Source organism: Platalea leucorodia, assembly GCF_965183815.1.
Source record: "Platalea leucorodia genome assembly, chromosome: 4".
In the NCBI taxonomy this organism is placed as follows: domain Eukaryota; kingdom Metazoa; phylum Chordata; class Aves; order Pelecaniformes; family Threskiornithidae; genus Platalea; species Platalea leucorodia.
Genome location: NC_138826.1, coordinates 67,683,231 through 67,702,011, shown reverse-complemented (window position 1 = coordinate 67,702,011; position 18,781 = coordinate 67,683,231). Strand labels below are relative to the sequence as shown.

General features: G+C 41.8%; 1 protein-coding gene across 1 annotated transcript in view; it reads right to left on the bottom strand.

Moving 5' to 3' along the window:
- The window catches only part of RIC8B (RIC8 guanine nucleotide exchange factor B), a 37,460-nt gene extending 20,745 nt beyond the window's left edge, over positions 1 to 16,715 (bottom strand). Inside the window, exons 1-3 of the mRNA XM_082308936.1 lie at positions 16,603 to 16,715; positions 13,385 to 13,432; positions 1,983 to 2,591 (exon numbers count right to left, since the gene is read on the bottom strand). Of these exons, the coding sequence (XP_082165062.1) occupies positions 1,983 to 2,591; positions 13,385 to 13,432; positions 16,603 to 16,689 (744 nt within the window). The 5' untranslated portion in view covers positions 16,690 to 16,715. The remainder of the gene's footprint in view (positions 1 to 1,982; positions 2,592 to 13,384; positions 13,433 to 16,602) is intronic.
- Between the last annotated feature and the right edge of the window lie 2,066 nt (positions 16,716 to 18,781).

Below are 18,781 nucleotides of genomic sequence, written 5' to 3'. Positions count from 1 at the left end.
GTGCTCTTTATGTTAAAGGTTCCTTGCTTTTAGGAACTTCTAGTAAAGAGTTACTACATAAGCTTTATCTCAAAACACAAAATAAGCTTCTCCTGCCCCAGAATATCTTAAACTCTCATCGAAAAAAAAAAGGTTACTAACACCAGAATTTCCTCCAATCTGAAAGAAATTTTCCTGACAGTTGCATGCTTGGGCTCTTTGGGGAGGAAAAGTTTTGTGGGACAAAACCTCCCCCATTCCACAGACAGCAGCCACACGAAACCTCATCAGGTAACGCCACAACTGCGCGCCACCTCCCGCCCGCCTTTCTGCGGTAAACTGGGCTTTTCTTCTCTCAGTATTCCCAGTGTTTTGTAAGAGCGTACCAACTTCAAGATCCAGATTTCAAGAGCTTACTTCTCAAGAGGTGAACATGTAATATGGCTTCATTTTCCAGCTTAACACCTGACATTATTTCCTCCACACAGAAGAACTTAATCACAAGGATGATACTTCTCAAACTCTGACCTAGCAAACATTCCTATAGCTGTCTTACATGCTTGACTTTGGGTAATTTTTTTCCACTCAAGTTTCTACCTCCAAAACAATCACTTGCCCATATAAAGAACTTTCTCTGACAACGTTAAAGATATTTTTAATAAAGGTCTAAGTCAGGAATATAAACAAGAGAAAAGGCCCTCACTTTCTTTATATTTCCTTGAAATTTGAAGTATTAGCCTCTCTGATCCCCCCCCCCAATCTTAAATTTCAGGATTTCTTATTCAGTGTAGCCTTGAGACATTAAAGCAAAGAGTAAGCTTCAGACGCTTCTCAAGTTTTACATTCCTTAATGTTATGATTAATGTCGTATTTGCTGTTTAGTCCAATGCACTAAAGAGAAAAATTATTTGTCAGTTTTAACTACTGTAAACTTCTGCTTAGCTTTACATGCTGCATAGTTACAAAGCCCAGTGAAAAGTTAACAACACTGTTTTAGAGACAATATGATGTGGACTAAGAAGAAAGATTCCCTATATAACTCTACTACTGTAGCACAGACTTATGTTATTCAACAAAAAAGTTACCCTTATCGTTTCTGTTTATAAATTTAGGGATGGAACACATTGGAAGCGTATTTGTCTAAGAAAAAAATTAGATCTGAGGTTATAATGAAACAAACAAATGTTATTCATAAGACATAACAATGAGAGTGCATTTGGTTCTTGTACTTGACTTCATCTTAAAAGATCACATTTAAGTCCAAACCTGGTGTTTGGAGGATAAGAGATAAAGTTATTAAAAACAGTACCACTCTTTCTTCAGAGCTATTTGTTAAAAAATAGAGTTGATGTGCTTATCATCGTGCCCAGAAAAACAGAAGAAAACCAGGGAGACTTCTCAGCTCTAATTATGACCCTATTGCTATAGTCCACAATCTCCAGAGATGTAGCCATCTGATACATCAAAAACTTTTTCCTATCCACCTAATTATTAGTGAACAGCATTTATTTTCTTTTGGAAATCTAAGACTCTTATCATATAGCCTTCTTTGCATTTTTTATTTGAAAACGTACAGTTCTAACTTGCGTTATATAATCCAAGCTATTCTCCCATTACAAAGAAAATGTATGGATTAGATTTTTTGTCTAAGTAGTAACAAGAACAAAAGAGTTATTTTGATATTCAAAGCAATGAGCATTAAAGACTCAACATCTCTTGAAAGCCCAAGATCATCAATACGTGACACAATTAGAATTCAGAGAGAAACATTTCCTCAGACTGATTTTGCATATAGCGAAATTATGATGCAACATTCCAAGTCTGCCTTAGCTGCTATTTTGAAAAATGCAGTCATATTCCATGAAAATTACAGTAGCAAAGCTAAGTACTAAAATCCTTGCTCTGGGGCTTGGACAACAACTGCCTCTTGTGTATCTACCTGCTGGTTCTGGCTCTTGCAGGCTAAACAAAACAATTTAAAAAACACTTCAGCTGAGCCTTACCTTGCTGTGGACATTCCAACTGTCAAGTGTTACATTAAAAAGAGCCTTTAGTGCCTCAATGGCACAATCTGTCTCTTGCAAAGACAGAGGAGGCCTGTCACGATCTTCTGCTGCTTTATATTCTTCCATCCATCTTACACTCAGGGAACTTTCCAAAGCCTGAGTCAAAACTTGCACCCCTTGTAGTTCCTGACGCAACTGCGATCTAATATCTGTGTGTAGAAGCGACAAAAGGAAGAGGAGACGCAAATCAAAGCATTTAATGTCATCAACGAACTGTTGGTCCCTGCATTTTTCCAGAAGATTGCAGAGCATAGCTGCAAGATTCAGTTCCAAACTGAGCTTCTGTGCAACAGCACTATTAAAAATTATGTTACAGAGGCATTTTAAAGCTTCTACTATAACAGGAAATTCAGACACTCTCTCCAAAGGATCTTCCACAGTGTCCAGCTTTGCTAGCCTCATAAGGATCTGCATGTTCCTCTTCGTGGTTACAGGCACTAAAACCTTCTTGTCCCTGGAGAGAATCCGGAGGGCCTCCAGGCAGGCAACTTGACATGAAGTTTTTGTGTCTTTTTCAAGGATGTTTAGAATTCCCTCACACAGTTTCTATGCAAACACAAACAAACAAAAAAGGAACAGTTTAAGCATCAAAATATTGGTGGCAATAGGAAACTACTTTTGCTAAGCTTCCATGTAACTTTTGAGTTTTCAGCTGACTTGACTTGAGAAACTAGGTATTCTGTATTAGCTCTTCAAAATATAAACTATTGCAAAAGACCCCCAAAGATCATCCAAAGCAGCTTTCCTCATGGATACAGTCCAAATACACCAACATTGGCAAAAGCATTAAGCCAAAATGGCAGATGCTATCCACCATCGCCAGTTACGAAGTTTTCTCAGTATCAGGACTAAAAACTTGAGTAGCCAGAGTGACAAGGCTAGCAAGAAGTGAAAGGTTTTACAAATACATCAAAGTAGAACAGTCACACTGACAGTACCTGCAAAATTATAAGTTGAGGTTGTTTCAGCCAGGAGGCTGGGAGAAAAGAAACCAAACCAAAATAACTGCCACTCAACATACAAGTATTAGTACTCCATGTTTGGTAACAGCTATAATTTGTGTTGCCACTTCAACCTGATCTACGGACTTCTCCCATCTTAAGTAAGATCCTTAGAAATGTTACCTCTGACATAGAAACATAATGCAGTTTTATTGGAAGACTTAGGCTGTAGCAGTTTTACCAAACCAGCAAAACTGCTGCTTTGTCAACACGTTGCTCCTGAAGTCGAAATACTTCACTGATACTTTATACCAACATGATTGCAGGGGTAAACATTAATCATATAAATGCAGCATGAGAAAATACAACACTCCAAGAATCTGCAGCTCAGCACAGTAACATCTGAATTACAGAAGTAACAGAATTACGGAAGACACAAATAAACTACCAAAGAAGCCAGAGTAGCAACTGAGTTGAATAGCCCTAGTCTGCTTAGGACCTGAAATTCATATTGTGGTCTCAGGTAGTATATGTCAATAAGAAAGTGATTAAAAAGAAAGTATAGAAACACTAGTAAAGTAAAAAATAGTTCCTGGGGAACGGTGTCTGGAATTGCACGTTTCACCACCACGACAACAAAAAGGTGGGGAGCACAGCAGCCCATCACCCTGACCCAGAGTTCAAAACAGAAGTTCCACTTGGGACATCCAAGTGAGTTTTGTTACTGTGATCACTTACAATTAAAGCCAAAATAATGAAACAAAAAAAAGTTAAGTCTAAAGCAAATCTAGAACAGACACTCCAGAAGAATAAGGGAGGAAACAACACAAGTCTTCAACAATGTTAAAAGACAATCTGTAAACAAAGCAGACAGTAGGAACTCACAATATAATTTCTAGTATGCTTGTCCTGGGGTGAAGCCCACCCAAAAGCACCACCCAGGCAACCAAGACCTTGTCTACATCTCCACAGCCCTGACTAGATTAATCCAGTAAGAGTCTGAAACAAGGAGCGAGCTCCACCTCTTACTATCATACAGGCAACATGAGAGATCTTCATCAGAATATTATAGACACTGCAACAGGATAAAACCCACATTTGACCACCTGTATAGGCATATAGGTACTTACCATGGGAATTTCATAGACAAGTACCTGGAAAAAGATACTCAAGTACAGAGTTTTCAGAGTTCTTCAACATTAACTTAACGCTGCTCCCACAGATCTGTACAACCCCCTGACTTGAGCACAGTATGCTAGACCTGCACTAAATGTTTCTGAAGGTGGCATCTTTGAAGTGTTTTTTAATAAATGCCTAGGAAACAAAAAATGACCAGTCTAGATCCACAGTCAAATTAGCTGGTCACAGCTTACAAGAATTTTGCTTCTATTTTTAAGAGAGTTTTCCATACGTTAACTTTTCTTTGCAAGCTGAAGCAACAGTCATGAAATCTGGTTTTGAGGAGTAACACAGAACTGAATGGACAGTTCAGAGAGCACCAGGGAAAGGCCAGTTTATTCTGTTCCCTGTTTAATCACATTTCTATTAGACTTAGCAGTTACAGTCTTCCTCATTGACATCAACTGCTACAAGGTGGTCTGTAATAATTTACCCAAATTCAACGGCTGGTTCACCAACGGGACCCTCCCTCTCTTCAGGAACTGTGTAGCAGTACCATACTAGCAACACAAGAAGCCAAGTTACCAGCCTTCCCCAAACCAAGATGCTGAATGAACACTTCAGTCATACTGGGCCAGACAGACTGCCTTATCAGTAGATAAATGCAACACAAAAACATATCTGATTTTTCATTAACAGTGCTGAAGGTTTCTTCTAGGGCTTTAAATACCAAGAATCGCTTCACGATCAATATCCACTGAAATTAAGGGGAGCTTCCACTCATTTTTGTTAGCAGCAGAGCCTATACACCTCTTGCATCTGGCGCTCTGGTCTTTAATCTCAGTCAGATAAAAACCTGAACACTCATTTGACTACAAAGAGACCAATCCTCCCAAATTCAGACTGATTTTTTTTTTTTTTTCCCATAAGTTGCACCCACCTGCTGCTATGGAAGCGCCACGGCAAAATGTCAAAAGCACTGCAGGGGAGATCCCAAAGGGCACCAAACTCCCACTGACTTGCCATGGGAGGTGGAAGACTAACCCTCCCTCCATACATTTGAAGACTATCCTTGCAATTTAATTAAAGATTATAAGAAACATTATCTCCATTATCTCATGGCTTCAAATCTTAGTGAAATGCAGGAACAGAATATTCTTAACTCTGAATGGCTGTACTACAGATAGATACTAAATAGAACACAAGGGGGGGGGGGGGTTTTGAGATTTAGTAACCTACTTACAACTTAAAAAAACCAAACCATTGGTGTGCTTGTAAGGTGCTTCACTTCCTACATGTTCGTGACGCCTTGGCTGCGTAAAAGACTTCACAATATAAGTAAGGCTAGAACTTATTTTTAAAAGCACTAGTTATACAGTCTTATGCATACTATATTAACAACTAAGCCATCACACACTTAAGAAGAGGTTACTAAGCTTCCTAGCCATTACAGCAAAATACAATTTTTTTTAAGACGTAAGACTCACATAAGTGAAAAAAACGTAGGAACTGCTGACAAAGCTCCCTGGACTTAGGCCCCGGTGAGCCATCAAGAGTGATTTTAAAGGAACCAGCATTCAGTTACAAAACCGCCACTTACAATACTGCTGAAATCCGTGACAGTGAACCACTGCTGGATGATCTCAGATGCCAATAGTTGCTTAGGGAAAAACAGACCATCTGACTATAGTTTAAGAGTCATCCATGGAAAGTTTTGAAGCAAGGAAACAAAATTCCTCCTATTAGGAAACTGCCTTGGAGACAACTAAAACCAAATGCCATACAGCACATGTTCTGCTTTCTCCTTGACGGTGTGAGGGTAGTGATGCACAGAGAGAAGAGAAACAGGAAAGGACGTGACCACAAAAGCACTATTACCCTTTTCATTTTCTTTAGGTAGTGCTTTTTCTACTGCCCTGTAGGCCATTAACATGGCATAAACTAAGGGGCGCAGATATTATTTATTTGGTTGGAAATGAAAGCAAGTGAAAGAATTCAGACAGTAAGGTACCTCCCCTTTCACAAAATATATGATGATTGTCCTAGTTTCAGGGTTTTACTGCTATCTCCTAAAATACTGTATGAATTTAAGATTTATTTTTTTCAGTTCTACCCTTTCAACATTCAGAAGGGAGTTAGACTTTCATCATTTGTGCTACAGTAGGAAGTGTTTTTCATATACTTTTCCACAGAATCAAGGCAGTTTCTAGTCTTTTAAAACTTTTTTTAAATTGTAAAATACATTCATTTATTTAAAATTCAAGAATTCTCAGCTTTCGTGCTAATAGTAAGGTTAAGACAGAGCAATACACACTATTCCTTTTGTCTATGCTGTAGTGTGAGTAACAGTAAAACATTTCAAAATTTTACTGTGTTAAAACAGAAATCCCAGAAACACCAATTTGTCATCTTGTCTTGATGAGTAAAATATTAATCCATTTTGGTCCTTTATCCTGATAGCATAAACACTTGATGCTGAGAAGCAACATGGTCCTACAGTAAAAGCAATATCCTGAGATACAAGAGACCTGCATTTTCTTCCTTGCTCAGCCACAGACCTACTGTGTGGCTTGGGGCAAAAAGGTATCATCTCTTTACTTCCAGTTTCTTTTGCTGTCTTTGTTTACAGGCTAATTAAATTGGGGGGAGGGAAGGTAGAGGAGAGGAAAGGGAAGCACTGTAAGTGCTTATTAGGAGGTGCTTATATTTTCCGGGCTCAACCTCAGCTGCGGATGCTAGGTGCTTGTGAAAAATATGGTACTTCATGATCTTGCTCTTTGGTCCTGGGGTGCCTGCATGTGAGGTCCTTTTCCACCTCCTCTGTTTGAAGATGTTTAGAAAGAACACTTGACCTATATTCACTTTTTTCAATTCACAGACCACTAAACTTTGGCTACATTATGTCAGCTGAATTTACTGTAGCTTCTCAATACCAGAGTAATAAATGTCTTGGTGAGAAAAGGAGACAATTTCCCTTTATTTGCTTCTTCCTCTTTGGCAAATAATTCTCTTTACTTATACTGGCCTTCAGATTACAACAGGAACACGAGAATATAGTCTCCATTCTGCAAGTATTCAAAACCAAGCAAACACCACTGCTTTAGTGAATATAGCATTTAATTTAGACACAGATTATTCAGTGCTAAAGAAGCTGCAATTCAAAAGTGAACAACAAAAGTTCTGCTAAACATTACAGAAAGAGTGCATACTTTATCTCTTCTTTCCTGCACCTTTATTTTTGAATTATGCCATGAATGCTGTAAGTACCAGGAGAGGCACGCTTCTTAGCAATCAAGTTTAAATTTAAACAAGGGAAAAAGAAAAACAACCCGTTGTCAAATTGACTTGGAAATACATGTTGCTCCCATTTTGCACTTTCCTCGGTGATAGAGCATATTAGTAACAAAATTGCCAGAAAAGTCCATCAAGAACAGAAATTCTGCAACAGCAGAACACAAGACGTGTGCTTAGTTTTGTATCACCTTCACTCATTTCTCAGGATCAATGTTGTTAAGACTTCTTTGTATATTTCAAGGCATAAATACATCCATCTTGATGGAACAGCAATGAGCAATATGAATATGTCAGACTTATGAAATTCTTACTACACTGGTTAGGCTTAACTTAAACAAAAATCAAGCTTTTTAAAGAACAGCCCACAAAAATCAAATAACTCCTCCTCACTCTTCTTTAATAGCTGGGAAAGAAAAGTCACAGACCTAACAGTGAGTGCTTGCTCACTCTTGTAGCATGGGTGAACCAGAAACCGCCATGTCTTTGGCCTCCTCCAGTATTATGTGCCAGAGCACATCATTTATTTAGGAGAATGGGAACATCATAAGTGGTACCAGGTCATACTTTCTTTCTCCTGCACTGGCTTAAGTGTCTCTAGTTCACTTTGTCTTCTGACCCATGTTTTTCATCATTTTCAAATTTCAATTTTAATTAAATTATCTCTAGGGGTTCAAGAGAAGTACGTTCCTAATTTAATTCAACCTAGTTCTGCAGCTGTTCAGTGGTGAGAATGGTTAATGAAATCAACTGTGGTGCCGAACACAAAGTTCACAGGGAACTGTAGTTGCCCAACAGGTTCAGAGTCACAGAAATGTGAAATTCTGCATAGCTGCACTCTCAGCAGCCCTCCTTGCCCTCCCCACTGAACAGGGAGAGAGAGAACCCTTTATAACCTCTGTAACCCAGTGGTGAAAGGGTTTTAAAAGGAGAGGTGGGTTTCACTGGCTTGACATAAACCAGTTAAGTTGCTTTTTTTGTTGTTTTTTTACATCTCTGAAGAGATGTAAAAGCTGAAAAATGCTGGATGGAAGTGGGCAGGACCAGAGGGAATTAGAACAAACGCTTAGTATTAATGAAGGATACTTAGTAACTTTTCTTCTCTTACAGACTGGTAGTCCCTTAAGGGGTTTCAGTAAAGTCAGAACAATAACAACAATTAATACTAAGATACCACACAGTGCGCCCACAGGAGCGCTTGAGCTTAATATTTTTATAGGACACTCACTAACAGACTTTAAAAGCTTGCAACGAAGTTAGTGGGAGGAGAAAAGTTTTGTGCCTTTGTGGCTGCAGGAACCTTCAGACCTCCCAGAAGTGTCACAGTGTCACCAGCACTATCTAATAACGAGGTTCTTCCGAGATTTAGAGCATGACAGCATCCTGCTCCATCAACATACTTCACTGCTTCCATCCTTCCAAAGTTCAAATATGGTACAGTCCACAGCCTTAAGGAATCTCCCCACAGCATTAATTTAATTAGGAGAGAAAGTCCCACAATACATTTGATATGATTTACCACCATCTATTTCAACACCTTTAAAACATTCAGCAATGCAGGGGAAAAGATTGTTTCGGTGATTATCTTCCCGCTAAAGGAGGCCTTGAATTTTAGACTGATTATGTTCAAATTGAACCTGAACAATAAATCAAGAAGACTGATCTCAAACTTTAAAGATTTATATTACAGGACTGACCCAACACAGTAAGCCAGAGCCAGTACAGTAGAAATCAGATGTTGTAAGTACTACAAGAGGTGAAACAGACAAAACATAAGGAGTTGAAGAGGAAATATGTCAATCATGAAGACCCTACCATTTCAGGTAAGAATATGGCTCATGAGTAATATTCTTACATTTGGCTGCTGCTTCCTGTTTTCTCCTTTCCTCCCCCAAACTCAGCATCTTCATCCAATTTAAAAAGTCAGTCTTACTTGCTGTCTTGGACAGATTTACTTTTTCTGTTATATCACCTAGGCAAACGGTGCTGTAGCTCCTTCCAGCTGTGGAATGCCATGGCTACCTAGGGAATCAGTACTGACAGAGGTTTCTAGGACACAAACAGTGCTGTGATTTTCTTACCATTTTAAGTCTGTAAACAGGACAAATGTGGTGCTACTTCAGAAGCAGGATTTGGACCCATCAAGGTATAAATAATGGAGAACAAAGCTATTAAATGAAGAGAATGTGGTTCTAAAAAAAAAAAAAAAAAAACACAACAACTTTGTTTTGTATTAGGACGCGCGAGGCTTGAGCGGAAGTGCCCGCTGTGCCACATGGAGAGGGAGACACTCTGCCTGACACCTCTCTCCAAGGTGACTGCCCAGTCAAGTTACCAGATACTCGTTTTCTGGAGTTGATTCCAGCACAGACCTAAAGAACCAACTGTTTGTGTCAACCATGCCACGCTGCTGTGAAGTGTTGCCGTTCTGAAGACTCAACCTTTTCCAGCAAAACACTGTCAAGAACTTCTTGGCTAGTTGAGACAAATAGTTTAGATTTCTACGAGCTGGTTAAGCTCCTCTGAAGCAACCACGCCACCTTAATTCCGGCTGCTATTCCAGTACACATTTACCTCTGGTTGGCAAATTCTCTCCTGTTTACACACACAAACTGAAAAGCGGCTTTCAGAAATTTCTATTTTTTATTAGTATGTAACAAGTAAAGAAGGAATGGCACCTTGATCTGCCTGTATCTGAGTAGATCTTACAGTACAACATAGGTTGCCAACTGATTTATATCCATAGCACCCAACACATAGGCCATAGGCCAATGCAGACACATACATCATTAAACAGAACAACCAGGACAAGTAACAGCTCGCATTACAATCTTGTGTTTTTTATCATCCTGTGATGTATGAAAGTCCTGTGGCTATGTCCAGATAGACAAGCTTGATAGCATTACCTCTCCTCCTGCCTTCTAGAGGACACAACCTACTTTCCTCCTGGAGTTCAGCATTACAAACTCACTGCTGATTCAGCTAGTTTACAGCCTAAAGCATCATGATTTGACAGCCATATTACAGCAGAACAACTTTTGCTGTCCAATTTACCCAGCTTCTATAGTCAAGCCATAGTTTTGACCTTTCTGTCTTTCATATATTACAGCATGTCACTGTTGTATACGGGTTGCCCTCTCCCTAACAGTATCCAACCTAGAAAACTGTAAAGCTCAGTTACACCTGCGTTACAATACAACTACACTACAGACACAACCTTGCTGTAATTCTAAGGTTCATGGCTGAAGCAGTGTGGTGAGGCAGAGAAAAAACTTGCATTGCTACTGTTGATCTTTTACCTGCACTCTTGCATAGACATGAATGACTGACAACAAAGTCTGTGAGGCTTGCCGGAGTAAATAACTAAATGAAAATTTACTCCTAGGCATGAACAAACCCAATATGCAGCAAGAGACTGGTAAGAAGTGTGTATTGCATTCATCGGGTTATGTGGCAAATTTCCAATACCACCAGAAACCAAAGAAAAAATCCTGAAGTCCCTCTGTATTTGCCCCCATATCTGAACTTCAAGTCTACTACATGACTTCATTAAGGATCATGACCGTTTGTCTGAACTCTCATTGCAATCATTCTAAGCTAGTAGCAGCAGAAATGCACACCCTGTCAACTCAAGTGTATTTTGGTATTACTAAACAAAAAAGGGAACTTGTTTCTATATTACCATGAGGCTACACCATGAAGTCTTTGAGCAACCCCCATTAATTTTGGTGATAATTTCAGTAGTTTGCTCTTAGTAAGGGCATGGTACCATTCTACCTTTCAATTTAAAGCATTTTTATTTTTACCTTAACTGAAGGACAAAAGGAGAACGTTGAATGTTTTACAGACGCTAAGGATATTGAGCAACTATATAGATTAAAAAGGACACACATAGTCCTGTCACCACATTACTGAACGTCAGCTTCGAGTAAAGCTATAGATAAAGCCAAATATTTAATAATTGTATGTAGGTCTTTTGAAGCTTTAGGACCGTAGAATTTTCAGTGGCATCTGTTCAGAGGTGTGTTTTTCTTATCTACTTCCCAAGAACCATGAGGGCAGATTCAGGAACAAAAACACCCCACAGCTTTTGATTATCAAGTATGTGCACACAAAAGCTGCCTTTATAAAAAGTAACTCTCATCACATATGATTAACATATTTTCCAGTAAGGAAGTAATGCTATGAAATGCAATTTTTAAAAATTTTAAGTTTTTTTTTTTTTTAGAATAAAAAATTGTTAAGCAGAATTGTTAAGTCTGCTTACTGTCCTAAACACTCCTTGATGAGCTTTGTTCAGCTTTAAGTTAATGTCACAGAAAGAACAATAATTTGCCCAGAAAATGTGTCAAGAACTTAACCAATTAAGTAATAATTCTATCAAGGACTTTCAGAATACTTCTTAGCAAGACAGAAGACACAACCAACTACAGCAACAGGCTTAAAACATTGAATAAAACATTATTCAACTGTATGTACACCTCTAAAACATTCAGCTCACAAAACTATAGAACATACTTAAGTGTTTGTCATACTGGCTATTGCTCAACTACAGCTTTAAACACTGCTTCACATTTCCATATCCTATAATAAATTAAAGGTATTTCCCATAAAAATCCTGTTATAACTCTGCATTTAACATATATCTAAATTCCAGTCAAGAAAGCTACATATATCAGCTGGGGAGGAGAGGGTGAAAGAATCTCACGAAGTCTGTAACAGCTGTTCTGTAAGATATAAAAAGCAAAGCAGGGAAAGATGTTTTCAGAGAGCTCCCAGGACTGTGAAACAAACCTATTCTAAAGGAAGACTGGGGAAGGCTTCTAGGCCACATTCCTGGTTTTATTTTGCTTTGATTTATGAGAGACAACAGCAATATATACCACAAGTTTTATGTAACTCGCACTGTGACTTTTGTGCTGAACTGCATACTTGCACACAAAAGTGAAGTCAAGCTAAGAGGTCTTCAAGTCACCTGTGTAATAAACAACTGTCACTTAAGTTTACCATACACATAACTGATGGTTTTGTAAATGCAAAGGACAGAGAGTCTTGTCCCACCTGTTTCTACCAGAAAAAGACTTAAGACCTGAAAATATTTAGATTTTGCACAAAATCATGGAATGAACTGATGTGTGTCCAATATGAGACAAACTATCCTTGCAGGAACGTTGCAATTCTGATTTCAAGCTTTGAGTTTATTTCAGAAATAGAGGAAACATGCAGCCTCATTCACTAATGAATAATTTCTGAATAAATATGCAAATCAGCCCAAAAACTAATTAGAGAAAAGAAAGGAAGGGTCTTCTCGTTCCATATTATGCCATAAAAATAACAGAAAAAAAATAAAAATCAAGGGCAGCCCAAGCTTTAAATGCGAGGCTGTGGATGGGTCTCAAGGGACCTGTTAAGCCCTGACACCTGTACAGCTTCATGCTATAACACACAAACATTTCCCATCTTTGGAACCTGGCCTGCACAGTACACATTCCGACTACAGCTACCTTTGGATTAACAGGCTTCTGTAGCTTTGTCTCCCTTACAGCTCCATAGCTTGCTTCTGTACTTGTCCCTTCATCTTAATCTCTAATATTCTCTAAGTATCTAACATAGACAAGAAATTGCTATCTGCTGAGAGGAGGAAAAAAAGCAAAAATGCACTGCAAAATATTTATCCCAGATCCGGAAGAAGAGTATCTTTATTCCCCCACCCCAAATCTGTACCCAACAACATTATTTATAGGCTTTTCTGTTACTACTTTTATTCAAGACAGGGCTTTTTGTTAGGCAGATTTGTTTTTCTTTTTCAGAAAAAAGGGAAAATCGGTACTTGTCATGTCTCTTGCACTAAAGAAACAAAATTGAAAACAGAACTTTATAATCACTAATTGCACCTGTTCACAATAACAGATAAGTTAAGAGACTGCTCTTCCTTTGTTATACTTTGAACCAGAGCAGGTATGCAGCTCAATAGCCTATTTTACTTACCTTTCTTTTGTCTTCATCTGCTGGATCAAATCTGAAAATGGCCCGATTCTGCAAGAGAAGAGAAGAGTTTGCATGTTACATGAACATCAGCTGCCAAGTACGTAATACCTGCAAAACTGTTATAAAACTTTAGGAGTCTGGTTGAAAGCAGCCTCAGATAATGAGGCCATAACCATGTCAATTCATGTCCTTTCCCATTCTACCCAACAGCAAGAGCTTCAGTAAGTGGCTCCAACTAATGATTTCACCATTACCTCACTACTGGTGCAGAGAAAGCCTTGACCCATGGGCTGTGTTTCTGATGCCAGTTAGCAACCTCACACATGGCACTTCACAAGGTGAAAACCATTAGCTATCGTCTTGTGTCTAACAATGAGTACTTATTTCCTGTTAAACACTTCAAATAGTAACTGAGTCTAGTTCTATGTTAGTATCCTGAAGCATGTTATTGGTGAAATATTACTCATACGACACAAAGTTTATTCTGCCAGTCAAAGAAAACAGTAATACCAAAGAGGTATTCTAATGACATTTTAAAACTTCCAAGCTAAATGATTAAGCATAATGAACACCTTCTAAAAAAATAATAATCTCCATTTCTATTATTTCTAATATACAACTTGCTACATGATGCAAGTGACTGAAAAATAAGTGACCCTCCATAGCACGTTAGTGGCCCTCTTACCTTACATGACACAAGCTCACAATTACACAGAAAGGTCTTGGACATCTACCCTACCATCAAGGGTTACCAATATCAGTTAGATCCTTGAGGATGGTAGGGAAAGAATTCCTTTCCTTTCTCTTGCAGGGCTCCCAATAACACTATTGAACAACACAACTTCAGCAAGATGCCAGCCAAAAGCAGGTGAACATTAACTGATGAGCAATTAACCAAGAGAAGGCAATCTTTGCATTTGCACATGAACATTTTTGGAAATTTACAAAAGAACTGTAGGGACAGTAAGCAGTATAAGCACTGGAGGAACAGAGATTTGGAATAATCATTGCAAACGGGACAGCATAGAGTAGCAAGAACAGACCTATTAATTTCTCTCATTATAGTTATTCTATAGCTACCTGCACCTTAGAACTACACTTAATCCATCCTTTCTCTTCAATTAAAGCATATTTAGTTTTTTCCAAATAACAAATCTGAAGAAACCTAAAGCCCAGAAGAGGCACGGGTAACGATCTGGAACCTGAAGTACCATGCCCAGTCTTTTCTGGCCCACAGGCAACATATCTGAGCGAGTAACACTTTGCACAGAGAGAGAGATGTAAGGAAATATTAAGGCAAACTTCTTAACAAGAAACACAGTAAGAGAAATGTCATATTGAGACAGTACTAAAAGATTCCTATCCCACTTCAAAAGAATTATTTAGCTACACACGTAACTCGAAGACTTCACTCAAAGACTTGAAACGCCAGAAGAGAAACCACACCAGCTCTCACTCTGTCCTTGAGAAGTCAACTTATGCCTAAATAATTCATCTGAGGAAGCTGCTGAGAAGGCATAAAATCCAGTACAGCAAAATTAAGAAACGATGTTTGTGTGCACTTTTTGACTGAACGCATTTAACAAAGGGTCATTTTCAAGAGTAAAGACAGAAGATAAAAGGTTCCTGCAGTCAGAATCCTTCCTCTGTACCTTAAAGGTCAGTGAGTTAAAAGTTAGATGTGTCTAATGAACTCTAGACCTACCAATCCTTCAGAGAAAGTGTTGTGCAACTGCATAAATCTCTACATTTGAATTTCACGTGCACAAAGGCAGCCTACGTCAAGACTGTTGCTCAAGCTTCTTCTAGAAGCTCAAGTTTGAGTGAAGATGTCAGTTATTGCCATTGTTAGACTTAAAACATATTGCACATGAGACAGCAAACTTCAAGCCAACCCTTGAAGGCTGAAGAATAACTGTACATCAATCCACACTCATTTGGCTTCTTCCCTAATCACAGGGCTAGGAATCTTTAACTAAAAACCTGCATGTTCGTTCCTGTAACAGATCCCTAAATTTCAGCAGACACAGAGTTCAACACAACTGCATTTGAATTACATCCAAAGCCAAACGCCGAGTCAGTACCAGCTTCAGGGACTCGTGTGCCGGTCACAAAAGTGTCTACGCAAAGTACAGACACCTGATGGGCTGAGATGTGATCTTTAGAAATGGATTATACTGCTTTACTGAAATCTAGGTGTCAAAATGTCCCTATCAGAGGAGGGGTGGGAAAATCCACTTAACATCTAGCTTCACTCCAGATTCTACTTCCCAACATCACCAGAAAATCCCTTCACTTGTTGACTTAGCATACACATATCACACTGTAACGGCAGTAGACACTAGGTACTGTTTAATACTCATCAGCATTAAAACTCAACCTGCTTTTAGCTGTCTCCCCTTTTCCTTTTGCTTGGCCAGAAACACAGAAAAATCAAGTGAGGTTTGGCCGCCCATTTTACACACGCCAGCTACTCCTCTGCACGCTGAAAGGGTCCCCACCGAAGCGGTGCAAAGGCCCCTCTCTCCCCCAGGCCAGCTGGACCTGGCGACCAAGGACTGCCCGCAAAGGGCAGCGCCTTGGGCGGGTGGGCAGGTACACGCTGCTGTTATCCAAGAGGCTTCAGCGTTATTCTGTCCAGCTTCTTCCAAGAGGCACAGGCAGGTTAAGAGAGTTTTGAGGCAAACTTACGCTGCGGAATAGCTCTTTTTACAGCTTGATCACCGACAACCCGCTATGCTACACGTCAGGCTCGCAAAGCAGAGGCAAGGCAGAGGGCACGGGGGGCCAAGCCTGGCAACGGGCTTGACCTGCCCGCCATACCGCCGGCTTCGTGCTCCCGGGAAAGCCTGCTTTCCCCCAGGCGCTGCCCGCCCTCACCCCCCCGGTGCTGCCGCGGTGCCCCGCACAGCCTGCGGCCGCAGAGCACACGGGAAGCGCAGGGGGCGCGGGCCGGCCACACGGGGCAGGCCGCCCCGGCGCCGCCAGCTGAGGGAAGGGCAGCAGAAGCGGTGGCGGCAGGGGACCGGCCGCGGAGCCGAGCCCGGGGGGCAGCGGCCGGAGCTCCGGCAGGCCGGGGGAGCGGGACCCCCGCGGCCCGGTGCCGGCGGCGCTGCCGAGAGCGGGGCGGGGCGGCGGCCCCGGCGCGGGGGGCGGAGGGGCCGGCTGGCCCCGCGGGGGGAGAGGGAGGACGCCCGCCCTCCCCAACGGCCCGTTACCTCCTCGTTGTACCGCGCCAGGACCCGCTCCACGGCCTCGGCGCCCCCGCGCCCCTCCACGGCCTCCAGCACCGCGCCCAGCTCCATGCCCGCTGCCCGCCGACCGCCGCCTGCCCTGCCCCGCTCCGCTCCGCTCCGCCGGCAGCGGCCGCCGCCCCGCCGCGCCCTGACCTCCTACCCCGCGCCCCCCTGACGCGACGTGACGCAACGCTCCCCTTGGAAACCGCCCGGATTGGCAGGCAGCGCTCGCGCGCTATTGGTTGGAGGCGGCTGCCGCGTGCACCCCCGAGCCCTCCTATTGGCTGCCCTACCGCCCAGTCCCGCCGGCAGGAGAACGCGGCGAGGGGACTACAGCTCCCAGCATGCCAAGCGAGGCGGCACGGCGGGGCGCGGCGGGGCCTGCGGGCCGCGGTGCCGCGGGGCACGATGGGTGCTGTAGTCCGCGCCGGGCCGCCCTGACCGACGCCGGGCGAGAAGGGCGGTGGAGCGGGATGAGGGCTGCGGGTTCGGCTCCCGAGCGGCCACCGCCGGCCGAGAGAGTGCCCTCGGGTTGCCTGGTGGCACAAAGCACACCCGACACAGGCCCTCCTCCTTGGGCTTTGCTGTAACGCCTGGCAGCAAAACAAAACCCTTTTTCTCAAGTCCAAGTGGGGAGGGTATGCAAAAATTCTCCGTTTCCATTCGGAGACGAAACTCCCTCTCTGAGGGACGTCATGGCTGCCTTCCCCAAACCGCCGTATATCCTTTCACGGAGGGGTCAATGTACTTTTTGGAGGGTGTCGATGTGGGTGCGAGCGACCGGGGGGGTGCAGAGCGAAGGTGCCGCTGCCATGGTTTGAGCGGGAGGGGCGGGTGGGCCGCACCGGCCCGGCCGGCCGAGAGCCGGCGGTGACCGAGCAAAGGTGAGCTGTGCCGCGGGAGTCCTCCGCAAGGCCTTACATTTAAACTCCAGCTGAGACGACACGTAGTACTTCCATACTCAGGGTGCCCTATAATCAAAATTCACTGTCCAGCTAGCAGAAGACGATATATCGAAGTTACCAAAAAACCACACTAGTGAAACTTCAGAGGGAGCTACAGTCCTTGAAGTCTTTATAAATTCAGCAGCAATTCAGGAGGTACTCCGTGGTCACGAGGAGAAACCTTTCATCTCACAAACGATCGGCTCCGTGGCGGAAAATACCACGGGGGCGGGGAGGTTTCATCTGCGGCCCCAAAGCGCGCTGAGGGCGCTAAGACGGGCTGGTGTATGCCTGTGGGTGTTTGACCCAACCCGGGGTCTGAATTTTCTGGTTAGGGGTTTCTTGCCACGATGGGTTGAACTGAGATACAAAACCAGAACAACGTGGTCGTTGGCCTGCAAGGAGCAACAAAATGCAGCCCAAAGTACATAACCATTTTGTCTGAGTCAGGTCCATGTGTGTACTAATGCAGCTTTTGAGAGAAACCCAGTAAAAATAATCCTTTGCTTGTTTGATTTACAAGTCTATAATAAAGCGTAAGCCTGCTTATGTTTACTTCACAGCACAGCTAAACACTCATTTTACTTGTACGTTGCCAATTAGATTTTTTGTTTAAATTAAAAAAAAAACTAAAAAATAAAGACTAGAAAACTGTTGCTGCCCTTCAAAGGCACATTGTTATTCATCATCAGCGCATTTTAGTTTCCACTTTAGGTAGCATATGAAGGATTAGGATTTCAGTGAAAGAGGGGGACAGAATAAATTGCATCCTCTACCAAAGAACTGCCAAACCTTTTCAGATGGGTGCATACCATGAGCCCTTCCCATGTTAGTCAGCTTTATCTAAACCTTCCAAAGCAATGTCTGCCCCTGAATTTCATGGGTTTCAGGGTCAGTCACAACAGAATTGTGGGGCTGGGGAGGTCAGAGGCCATTTTTGTCAAAGGGTAGTGACCTTAGCAGCAAGAGGTAGCCTGACAAAAACAGGATTCATGCTAGTGAATGGAGTTCTCACTGCTCTTCCCCCGCTGAGTCTTTTTTCTACCTGGTAATGAAAAATCTTGAAGAATTGTAATGGATTTTTATATGCATGCTTACATATGTGTTTGTGTGTGTGTACACAACTATTAAAAAATATTATATATGTTACATTAGTTATGCTATAATACATAATATTACAATATACTATATTGTTTATATTACATCTATCTTTTGTT